This window comes from Coenobita brevimanus, chromosome 1 (genome assembly GCF_032717465.1).
Source record: "Coenobita brevimanus isolate Jiangsu-jjx chromosome 1, ASM3271746v2, whole genome shotgun sequence".
NCBI classification, from domain to species: domain Eukaryota; kingdom Metazoa; phylum Arthropoda; class Malacostraca; order Decapoda; family Coenobitidae; genus Coenobita; species Coenobita brevimanus.
The window spans coordinates 34,902,948-34,915,904 of NC_136954.1; the positions used below are offsets into that span (position 1 = coordinate 34,902,948).

Below are 12,957 nucleotides of genomic sequence, written 5' to 3' on the forward strand. Positions count from 1 at the left end.
TCATTCCTTTCGCCCTTTCTGCCTTCATTCCTTTCGCCCTTTCTGCCTTCATTCCTTTCTCCCTTTCTGCCTTCATTCCTTCCTTCATTCCTACTCTCTCTCTCTCTCTCAACTCATGCAAGCGCGTTTGTGTGTGTGTGCGCGTGTGCATGTGCGTGTGCGTGCATGTGTGCGCCAGCATGCGCCCTCTCCAGCCATTGCCCGCGTGCGTGACTTTGTATATTAATTTCAGTGTACGTAAGAGATTCTTTTTTTCAAGGATCGTGTTACGTGGAAGTGGTCTCTCGTCCAAGTGGCTAAACTGTTTTGAGGATATTTGTTAATGCCGCGCAGAACAAGAGCAGCCCGTGGAGAAGGCGGGTATGTACTGTATGTATATTTTTAACACCAGAAGAATTATATCTGATTTAAGAAGATGTATCGCGCGTGGAAAAGGCTAATTAAGGGGGTGCCGCGTTTTTTTTGTTTTGTTTAAGGTGGTTATGTTCAGGCTATTTTTTTTAGAGAAGAAAAAATATATATGTATCACTCTACGTGCAGTTGTCTACCATTTCCGGAGTTATAGTTACTGATGATTTTAGGGGCGAAAATGGCCTGCCTCATAATTAACCCATTGGTCATTTGTATATGTAGCTTCATGACGGCTGAGAATTGGACCCACGTTGGTACAGCAATTTTCACTCAAAATTAATACTTGCCCCCTGAAGTTCCTTTGAAAATCTCGCAGGACACTATTTACGTTCTTGCTGCCACGAGGCTTTTCTTTTTTTTTTTTTTTTTTTTTTTTTACAGATTAAATATGGAAGAGACAGCGTGTTCAGAAGGCAGATGTTCCCTCTTATTGTTTTTAAATAACAGAACGGAGGAAGGAAAAACCAGTGAATTAAAAAATAATCTACACACCAGATTACGGGTGTCCTCCAGTCATAAAAAAATCTGTAACAGTTGGACTTGAATAGCTGTTGGTTGAAGTTTGGGGGGAAACCACACTGGGGAGGCGAGTTCCAAAGAGATGCAGTTCGGGGAATAAAAGAATGCTGATAGGCAGAAGTTCTGCAATATGGCATTGTGACTGTCCGGTCATGAGCGCTACCAGATGCCTGTGTAGCGCGGGAGAAGGCACGGAGAGGTGGCACAATGGATGCAACTTTGAGGGAGCATTTGCTATAAAAGTATCTGTACAATGAAAGAAAAGCATTCGTTGGCCGAATGCTAATCGCCCACCAGAATATGCTGTTGGCCAAGCCCAAGATTTAGGCCATATCTTGATACCATGAAGGTTTCATGTTGATAGCTCAAGCCGTTCATGAGATATAATGGTGCTAAAGGCGGACAGTAAAAACTAATTGACCTTTGGCAGCCATTTTGGTGACCTTGACGTTGACTCCGAGTGCCCATTTTCGAATTCGGCCAAGATTTTGGCCATATCTTGATACCCTGAAGGTTTCATGTTGATAGCTCGAGCCGTTCATGAGATATAATGGTGCTAAATGCAGGCGATAAAAACTAGTTGGCCCCTGGCAGCCATTTTGGTGGCCTTGATGTTGACCCCGAGAGCCCATTTTCGAATTCGGCCAAGAGTTTGGCCATATCTTGATACCCTGAAGGTTTCATGTTGATATCTCAAGCCGTTCATGAGATATAATGGGAACACACACACACACACACACACACACACACACACACACACACACACACACACACACACACACACACACACACACACACACACACACACACACACACACACACACACACACACACACACACATTATCACTTCACCTTCTAAAGGCGGGTGATGATAATACAAGGGAGACAACATTCCTTCTTACTTGTAGGGGAGGTAGGTCACTTGTAATAGTAGGGTTATTAATAATTCTAACAGCACTGGTATCAGTTTTGTCAAGCTGTTTTAGCGCCATCTCTGTACATTGATTCCACAAGGGTGAGCAATATTCCAGCTGAGAGCACACATGACTTTTGTAAATTATAGCTTTCTGCTCGCTAGTGAAGAAGTTACGGACTCTGTACAATAATCCATGTTTCTTTGGAGTGGTTTTAGCAAGTCGTCTAACATGAGAGGTCCAGCTGAGGGCACTGTTAAGTGAAACACCAAGAATTTCAATACTTTTAGAGATAGGAATAATTGTAGCATTGAAGGCAATATACAAATCAGGCACTATTTGTTTATTAGTAAATTGTATATATTTGTTTTTACTAGCATTAAATGAGACACTGTTATGTGTCCCCATTCAGTGGTCCTAGATAAGTCTTGATTTATGGAGATTACTGTTCTGAGTTGTGAGCTAGGGATATTAAATTCCTCCTCCTCCTCCTCCTCCTCCTCCTCCTCCAGATATTGGGTTTGGGAACGGTCATAACATCTCGGGTTTTTGTTTTACCAAATTCCCGGGTGGGTAAAGAGACAGTAGTTCATAAGGCGGGTCTGAGAGAGAGAGAGAGAGAGAGAGAGAGAGAGAGACTTACCCTTCTCTCACCAGTAGTGTGGCTTTGTTGTCATACTCTGTCCCCTGTAAGCTGGCCAAAAATAACTAAATTTTTGCATGATTCTCCTCGTGTAAATAGAGGAATCTGGGTAGGGATGTTGAGGTGAGGGTAGGGGTGGATGAAGAACAAGAGGACGAGAAGAAGAAGAAAAGGAGAAAGAGGAGAAGAATAAGAGAATAAGAAAGACTTTAACTAAGAACAAAAGAGTATACCAAGGTCATGAAGGGAGACACGTTCTGATTTCCCATACTACAACACGCATCTGTAAAATTTGTAGTTGGTCTGTATTTCATTTCTAAGGACGAACAGGCTGGGTCAAAAGACATTACTCTTAGGTTCTCTTGACTGGCCTGGGAATCGAAAGCGTAACAAGCCCCCCCCCCCAAAGATCTGGCGATAATTTTTGGAGCGATGATGATGATGATGATGTGATAGTGATAATGGTGATGATGATGGTGGTGGTGGTGGTGTTAATGATGATAAAGCATACCTGATCCTGTATGGCTGTTATCTGCGCTAATTAAGGTGGGGAGAAGGCTAATTACCTCTGACAATACAGGTGTTCCATACATAACCACCCAAAAATTAATGATATACTCCAACTTAATAATTGGGCCGTTAGATCACGAACATGAGGCCAAACAGATGCTAATGGAAATAACGTAAAAACAGCATCAAGGTGTAATAGGCATAACATACAACTTAAAAAATTCTATTCACTTTACCTTGGCCTTAAATTGCCGTCCCTCCATGTTTTGGCCATATCAGTAGATTAGCACTAGAATATTATGCTAGTCACGAAGAAGTACTACCGTGAGGATGTAGAGCTGAGGAAGAAATAAGCTGCAAAAGGACGAAAATCTGGGCCAAGTTAAAGTAAAAGAATTATAATGCTGCTAAACTTCCTGTGTCACCTACAAGACGACCATCCACCCAGACAGGTAGCCCAGCATGTCATGTGGATTGCGTGGAAGTGAAGGATGTATTTTTTTAATGCGAGGAAGAAGGAACCAAAGGCCAGGAGCATGCAAAATTGTTCCCTCCAAGAAGAAGAAAAAAAAAAAACAAGAGAACAGAGAGCCAAAATCAAGATCCGTTCATTTCGAGATGCCTGGACACACTGCGTTTGAAAGACTGGAGATCATAAGCAGTAGGAAAGACAGACAGAGACAGTTTCAGAGGGTACCATAGAAATTCCGGGTGTTACGTACCCTTATGTGTCACTTAGATCACGAACCTTTGCCCAGATCGATGGCCGTGTGACGCCTTTTATCCCTCTGTACGATCCTGCGGCAGACTATCTCGATGCCACGAACCGGAATATATAAATGCCATAACAGACAATATCAGTGTAATATGCATAATAAATCTCTTAGAAACAGGTGCTACGAAGCCTCCTACGTCACCTAGAATATGACCATATGCCCAGACTGGACGCCAAATGAAGCAGAATATCAAGCTGTAATGTACATAATAATAAATCGTGATGAAACTGGTACCACGAACTCGATAGTCACCGAGGCCTGTATTCTCGTCGGTTGAGGAAGCTCCCTAACACTGTTTCCGACGCGATTTGTTTTCCTACGCGATTTGTTTTGTTCTTTATATCTGACCGCCCAATTGTTTCATAAATCCTTCCAGCATATCCTTTCTCGGCCAAAATAACGTACAATAGGATATTAACTACCGATGTCTAAAAATAAATCGCCGAGGAAGAGGTGTTAGGGAGCTTCCTTAACCGGGGAGAACACGAGCCCTAGGGTTGTATTCTCACAGGATTATGAGGCTGCTCTAGCTTATCTTCCTGTCACATAAATATTGTTGTGAGTGATGTTAATATAAACATGGTCGATAATAAGTAGGTTTAAAGAACATAGAAGGGCGTTAAAAATTGTCAAGGAATTGGTGTAAGGAAGCCAGCCAGGCCTAGACACACACGACACCTAAATAACAAACACACATCTGGCAAGTCGTGTGGATGGCGTGCCAGTGGGAGGTGTGGAAGGGTATCAGGGTGGAATTACAGTGGATTAGCATGGTCTTACCTGGTTGCACTACGCTACAGGGGCAATTCCCGGGGTAATGTGCCACGCCGAAACAGCTGAGAGGCCAATGACCCTGTTAAGAGGCGTAGTATTCTCAGCTTTGCCAGTCTCCTCATCCCCACTCTTATTCTTAATTGTGGGAGCCGATTATATCTGACGGTACTTGGGTAGTGTGATGAGTAAGGATGGAACTTTGGGGGATGAAGTGCGTGAAAGGGTACAGCAGGGAAGAAAGGTTGTTGGTACACTGAAAGCAGTGATGAGAAATAGGGAGGTGAGTATGGAAGTTAAGAAGTCACTGCATGATAGTATTGTGATCCCTACCCTGACGTATGGAAGCGAGGCATGGACCTTGCAAGAGGGGAACAAGTCAAGAGTGAGAGCAGTGGAAATGAGTTACTTGAGAGGAGCACGTGGAGGGACAGGTTGACGAATGAAGAAGTGAAGGAACGTTGTGGGGTGGATGTGCATGTGGTTGAGAAGATTAGGAGAAATACACTGAGGTGGTTTGGACACGTGAAGAGAATGGAGAATGAAAGACTGAGTAAGAGGGTGTATGTAGGTGAGGTGGAGGGAGGGAGAGGGAGAGGTAGACCGAGGATGAGGTGGAGGGATGGAGTTGAGAGGTATATGAGGGAGGGGGGGGGTAAGTTGGGGGGAGGGTAGTCAAATGGTGGGTGACAGAGCGACTTGGAGGCGTTTTGTCTGCGGCCACCCTTTGCGGGATTAGGGCGTCTGGCTATAGATAGATAGAATAGAAATTTGAGTGTCTTTAATGTTGATTTTGCCGTTGTGGGTTTTGCTGTTGTTATTACCCTTATAGTTTCCATTGATAATATTTCACGATTATATTCCCGGTAATCGATTAGTTTTCGTAATAACAGCAAAGCAGAATTCTCAGGTATTGTGGGCTTCTCTGTTTATGTCCCGATCTGTGTGTTGGCCTTAACAGTAGGATAGGATAATATGCCACGATTACATTTTACGATGCTCTAGTCTAACTGTCGATATTGCTTTTCGTAACCATGGCAACATAGAGGATTATCAGGTATTTTGGGTTTTGCTCCTCGTTTGAGCCTTATGTTACCCTTTAACTATATTTTACGGCTGTCTTCATTGCCCTGCTGTTACCTAGCTGTCGATTTAATTCCTAGGGATAGCAACACAAGATTTTAATGGGTAGTTTTGTTGATACTGTGGCTTTTTATGCTGCTATTAATTTTAGAATACTATTTTATTGCATTTTGTGATAATTCCTGCTGTCCTAGTAGTGCCTAATTGTCCCTGTTGTTTCCCGTAACCATGGTAACGCTGAGAATGAGTTAGGGATTCTGGGTTTTGCTATTTATATGTATCATTTGTGTGTATCACTGTTAATTTTAGGATGCGATTATATTCAACAACTATATATTAAGGTTCTCATGATTACTGTGCTATTACCTAAATGTCGGTGTTGTCTTTCGTTACCATGGCAGCCTCTCTCTCTCTCTCTCTCTCTCTCTCTCTCTCACACACACACACACACACATTCAGGACGGGAAGTAGATTTAATTGCTCCTAAAAAATTACCTGTGAGGGCAATTGGTCCTCCTTCGGCCAAATTTCGAAATGGAAAATGGTGAAGTGAACTCGGCCAGGTGTGAAATACGTACATAAAGGTGTGAAGGTTGAGGTGACAGAAATGTGAAGATCAAGAAGGATGTACCACTCAGACTTGGAGAGAGAGAGAGAGAGAGAGAGAGAGAGTAAATGTGGAGGTGTGAAAATGGTGTGGCTGTGTTGTGGTGAAATAACACTGGCCTCTGTATTTCCTCAGCCACTGTCTTTCATCCTGGAATATATATATATATATGTCATGTAGTGACAGGAGAGGTAAAGAATAGTATGGGACTATTTTTATTTGTCTTGGAAATATTAACAAGTCTCTCACACGGAACGAGTATAAGTCCCGGGTAGCTACCTCCCTGTCTCGCTATCTGTCTCTCTCTCAAATTGCCAAGCCCTTCTCCCGTCACCTGTCTCCTCTGAGGCCTGTCTACTGCTCTCTTGCCTGTTCGGTGGCTAATCTCCGTCTGAGCTCTCTTTCCTAAATTCTGGTGTAGCAGGGGTGTGTCACGTGTGTTTCTCGTGGATGGACTAGGTCTTTGTTCATGAGAGGACTGCTGACAGCTAATTGCATCATCTCCTTACTGGCCGCTGTCGTCAGCTTTCCTCAGTGCAAGCATGTTTAGCATTGCTCGATTCTCGCAGACACAACACCTCTCATCATCTGACTCCCTGCTTCTATCTATCTATTTATCTATCTATCTATTATGATTTGTAAATATAATATGGGGTCCTACCATATATATATATATATATATATATATATATATATTCCAGGCACAAAAGAAGAAAGCATACAATGAATGGATGAGAAATAGGGGCGTGGAAGAAGTTGAGAGGCGGAAGAGAGAGTTATATGTGGAAAGAAGGAGAGAGGTGAAAAGATTAGTAAGAGAGAGTAAGAAGAGAGTGGATGAGGAATTTGGAAGGAATTTGAGTGTAAAGTGGAGGGACTGTAAGAAAATGTTCTGGAGAGAAGTGAAAAGAGTAAGACAGGGTGGAAGTGAAGTTAGCAGGGGAGTGAAAGATAAAAATGGTAGATTACTAGTGGAGAAGGGAGAAAAAATGAACAGATGGAGAGAACACTTTAAGGATTTGTTGAACGTAGAGGATGGAAGTAATGCGAGTATAAGTGGCTGGGGAATGGCTGGGAGAAGGAGGGAGGTGAGAAGACAGGAAGAAATCAGTAGGATAGAAGTTGTGGAAGCAATGAAGAAAGTTAAATCGGGGAAAGCCCCAGGAATTGATGGAGTGTGTGGTGAAATGCTGAAGCATGGGAGAGAGATAGTAGTAGAATGGATGTGGAAGATGTGCAGATTAGCCTGGGAGGAAAGTAGAGTCCCGGAGGATTGGAAGTCAGGTATAATTATTCCCTTGTACAAAGGAAAAGGGGAAAAAGAAGTGTGTGGTAATCATAGGGGCATTTGTCTTCTTAGTATAATAGGAAAAGTGTATGGTAGGATACTTATTGACAGAGTTAGAGAAAGAACAGAGAAATTAGTTGGAGAAGAACAGGGAGGCTTTAGGAAGGGAAGAGGTTGTGTAGATCAGATATTCATTCTTAGATCTTTAGTGGAAAAGTTTCTAGAGAAGGGAAAGAAGTTGTATGCGGCTTTCATGGATTTGGAGAAAGCATATGACTGGGTGGATAGACAAGGATTGTGGAAAGTGTTAAGAATATATGGAGTAGATGGGAAGTTGTTGAATGCTGTGAAGAGTATGTATGATGGTGCGAAGGCTGCGGTGCGTGTGGATGGTGAACCAAGTGAATTTTTCTCTTTGAAAGTTGGTTTGAAACAGGGATGTGTCATGTCTCCATGGTTGTTCAATCTGTACATGGATGGGGTAATAAAAGAGGTACAAGGTAGGGTAGTGGATGTTGGAGTGGCCCTGGTGAGAGAGGATAGTGTTTGGAAACTCCCTGTACTGTTGTTTGCAGATGATACTGTGTTGTTGAGTGAAGACAAAGGGGAGCTGCAAGGCTTGGTGGATGAGTTTGAGAGAGTGTGTAAGAAACGGAATCTAAAGGTGAATGTAGGGAAGAGTAAAGTGATGGTCTTTGAGAGAGGTAAAGTTAGTGAATGTACAGCGAAGTTGGATGGTGAGGAATTGGAAAATGTGAGTACGTTTAAGTACTTGGGTAGTGTGATGAGTAAGGATGGAGGTTTGGAGGGTGAAGTGCATGAAAGGGTACAGCAGGGAAGAAAGGTTGCTGGTTCTTTGAAAGCAGTGATAAGAAACAGGGAAGTGAGCATGGAAGTGAAAAAGTTACTACATGACAGTATTGTGATACCAACTCTAACGTACGGAAGTGAAGCTTGGACATTGTTGGAAGGACACAATTCAAGAGTGAGAGCAGTGGAAATGAGTTATTTAAGAGGAGCCTGTGGAGTCACGTGGAGAGACAGGCTGACGAATGAGGATATAAAGGAGCGTTGTGGTGTGGATGTGGATGTGATAGGAAGCGTTATGAGGAACACACTGAGGTGGTTTGGCCATGTGGAGAAGATGGAGGGAGAAAGACTGACGAAGAGAGTGTATGTGAGTGAGGTGGAGGGGGGAAGAGGGATGGGGTGGAGAGGTATATGAGAGAGGGGTGTGTGAGTTGGGAGCAGGGCAGTGAAATGGCGGGGGACAGGGCGACTTGGAGGCGATTTGTTTGTGGCCACCCCAAACGGGATTGAGGCGTCTGGCAATATATATATATATATATATATATATATATATATATATATATATATATATATATATATATGGACATTGTACCTGAAAGAAAACTATCAAGAAACACTTATGATTTTTCTTCCTAGTACAGTTTGGTTTTGATTATATTTTATGTTGTAATATTGACGAAAAATTTAAACCTCTTATGGTCAGCACAGTTTTAATAATATATTCTATGTAACGACTAGAGATTCTCTCTCTCTCTCTCTCTCTCTCTCTCTCTCTCTCTCTCTCTCTCTCTCACACACACACACACACACACACACACACACACACACACACACACACACACACACACACACCGTTCCTGTGGCTTGCTTTGGTGAACCATTCAAATTCATTTGCAGCAAACCATGAATGCCGTCTCGTCCACACCTCCTCTCTGCCCCACCGTGACGAAACTGCATGACAAGTTTGGCCAGCTTGTAGAGTGACCTGCTGGTGGTGTCAGGTGGTGGAAATTTGTAGAGGAAAAGCTGGTGGCACGGTGGAAATGGTGGCAGTTTTACTGAGTTAACTAGTTCAGTGCGAGGATATTTTTTTTTTGTATTATTCATTCACGACTGTTTTGTTGTTGGTACCCAGGGACGATTTGTTTCTAGAATGAGAGAGAGAGAGAGAGAGAGAGAGAGAGAGAATGTGTTTTCGGTTAGGAGGGGTTGGATATAGCTCTCCTTTACCACTTAGTGCTATGAGATGGCACTTAAATTTGAATCACACTACTTCCCATCCTCTCCACACACACACACACACACACACACACACACACACACACACACACACACACACACACACACACACACACACACACACACACACACACACACACACACACACACATACACACACACACACACACACACACACACACACACACACGTTTCCCAAGACTCCCATCTCCACCGCTGTAACTCTTGACGTTTCATTTTCCTGCCACCAGCCTCGCGCCCATAGGTTATTGTGGGTACTAATACTCCTTCGTTCAGTTCTGTTACAATTGCCACGTTGGATAGATGAAGAAAATAATATAGCCTGTCATACTGCCAAAAAATATAAATGTCTGTCTGATTAAATGTATTAAGGCATTTTCACTCAGTCTTTTCACAATTTCACTTTTCAAGATTTAGGCTGTTCATAAAAGTCAGAAATATGCTAATTCCATGCCAGTTTATCAAGCTTTGTGTTTGTCAAAGGGATAGAAGATTATGTTAATGTCCAGTGTCATGCTGAATTGTGTGTGTGTGTGTGTGTGTGTGTGTGTGTGTGTGTGTGTGTGTATCGTAGTGTAGTGTAGTGAAAGGCATCGTAAGGCAGTCTCTTATATTGCCCCAGCAAAAATAATCCCTGCCTCTGTATATTCAGTTCCTACGTACAGTACACTGTCTTTGGTTCCTTTGTATACTATTTTCTACGCTTTATGTGTTGTTTTCAGCTCCTTATGTGTAATTTTCAGCGCCTTGTGTGTTATTTTCAGCGCCTTGTGTGTTATTTTCAGCGTCATCTTTGTTATTTTCAGCGCCATTGCAAAGTATATTCAGCGTCATTGTTCATTACGTTCTACAATTCATACAATATTCAACGCCCTGGTATAATATTTTCAACGTCTTCGTGCATCTTCAACGCCTTAGTGTTTTTAGGTTTCGTATATTACTTTCAGAAATTCGCCTTCCTCTTTCCAACGCCTGGGTATATCATCAAGCATTATATTATAGCAGCTCAAAATCGACAGTGGATTACTTCCCCTCCTTATATCCTGCAGTTAGGGACCTTGATTTCCATTAGACTGCTGCGGGTCGTCTTCCCGGGGACCGTATGATTTGAGCAGGAAAAGATGGTCGTCTCTTTATTTTCCTTTTAATTCTTCTATCGCCTCAACCACCCACCTACAGCACTGAACCTGTCTTCTTTTCCACGTGCTTAGTCGACACTAATGTTTAATGCTAAGAATTGTGCCCTCCTCCTCCTCCTCCTCCTCCTCTTCTTCCTCCTCCTCTTCCTCCTCCTCCTCCTCCTCCTCTTCCTCCTCTCCTCTTCCTCTCCTCCTCCTCCTCCTCCTCCTCCTCCTTCTTCTTCTTCTTCTTCTTCCTCAACAGCAGCACTAAAATACATCCATCCTCTCTTCCCCAGGCCCAGTCAGCACTGATCTACGACGCGGTGAGGGTGGTTGCTGAGGCGCTGACCAGACTAAAGCACAAGAACGTGGACGTGTTTGGTGAGTCTCCTGGGCTGGGGGCGCCGCGGATCATCAGCTGCCACAGTAATGACGCTGATCAGAGCGTCTGGGAGCACGGCGAGAAGATCACCAGGCACTTGAGGAAGGTGGGTCCAGGAGTAGGCGTCAGGGTAGGGTATTAGGGTGCCAGGGTGGGGTATTAGGGTGCCAGGGTGGGGTATTAGGGTGCCGGGGTGGGGTATTAGGGTGCTAGGGTGGGGTATTAGGGTGTCAGGGTGGGATATTAGGGTGCCAGGGTGGAGTATTAGGGTGCCAGGGTTAAGTACAGTATTTGGGTGCCAGGGTGTAATATTAGGGTGCCAGGGTTAAGTATTGGGGTGCCAGGGTGGAGTATTGGGGTGCCAGGGTGGAGTATTAGGGTGCCAGGGAAGAGTATTAGGGTGCCAGGGTGGAGTATCATTGTCAAGAATGGTGGTTAAGGTGTCAGGATATAGAATTGGATGTCGGTGTGGAATAATGTGGTGTTAGGATGGACTTGCAGGAAGGATGTCAGGAGTGAATAACAAACGACCACTAGGGACTTAAGCAAGGTGGGTGAGGAGTTAGATATGTACTGTGGAGATGTTGAGTGCTAGAGAGGAAAAGTCATTCTGTAGGCTGGAGTATTGGAGTTGTTTTTGCTTATGTTAATGTTGTTGTTATTGTTTAACTCTGGACCGCCTGACCCAGCGTAGTCGTCGACTGCAAGTAAACAAACGCCTCTATAAGGTTGTCCTATGGCTTCCGTACACCATAGATATTGTGTCTGCGTTTTAGTGTGGTATATGCTGTGCAGTGCTTCATTATGTGTGTTATGTTGTGTGGGCCTGTTCTACAAGTCGGGCACATGTCTTCTGTGATTCCACCCAACCCAAATCAAAACTGCTAACTGGGGAGGGTTGGGTGATGTCCTGATCTAAGCCTAGCCAGGTGAACTCGACCAGCACTATTTAAGGATACTTCTGATGGATGGATGACAGGAGGGGTGGCATGTAGTAGTGTGTTCCGATCGGTATGTGTTTTGCCCTGCGCGTGAAGTGGGTATGTAGGTGTTTCGTCGGTGATAGTGTAGGAATATCTGTGTTAGGTTGTAGGATTCATTGTCTGAGTGGGATATTAGAAAGTTATGAAGGATGAGTATGGTGTCAGGGTGTAAAATTAGGTTATGTGGAATATTAGGGTGTCAGGGTTTAAAATTAGGTTGTCATTGTGGAATATTAGGGTGCCAGAGTGTAGAATTAGGTTTCCAGTGTGGAATATTAGGGTGTCAGGATGTGAAATAGGTCGTCATCGTGGAATATTAGGGTATCAGGGTGAAATATTAGGTAGTCAGTGTGGAATATTAGGGTTTCAGGATGGACCTGGGTTAAGGGTGTCAAGAAAGAATAACTAATGATGATGCCGGACACCTGAAGATGATGTGTAATATGTAATAGTGGCACTGTGGACATGTTATGGTACTAAAGAAGATAACTAAAGCACTGTAACCTTTTTATCGTGACATACCCAAATTTTCGTCCCATAGCAGCTTATTTAGTGTAGATGAATGGCAGAACATGAGAGTCCTTTAGTTTTTCATCCTCTCCACAGCACTGTTTCGTGACTAGCATTATATTTTAGTGTTAATATATTGTTACAGTTCAGTGCTTAAATTCTGCATCCTCTCCACAGCACAACTTCATGACTAGCATCATATTCTAGTGTTAATCTGTTGTTACAGCTTAGCATTCAAGATGGAGAGACGGCAGTTTTAGGTCGTCACAGTAAAAGGAGCATCGGTGGAATATTAGGGTGCAAAGAGTGCGTGGCTATAATTCATTTACCTTCATTTGGCCCAGATTTTCGTCCGTTTCCACCTTCTT

The 12,957-nt window shown here is 43.4% G+C and overlaps 1 protein-coding gene across 1 annotated transcript in view; it reads left to right on the plus strand.

Annotated features, from left to right (window-relative positions):
- Positions 1 to 12,957, plus strand: part of LOC145393576 (glutamate receptor 1-like) — a 732,257-nt gene that overhangs the window by 616,934 nt on the left and 102,366 nt on the right. The window contains exon 8 of the mRNA XM_080267710.1: positions 11,011 to 11,202. Coding sequence (XP_080123836.1) covers positions 11,011 to 11,202 — 192 coding nt within the window. The remainder of the gene's footprint in view (positions 1 to 11,010; positions 11,203 to 12,957) is intronic.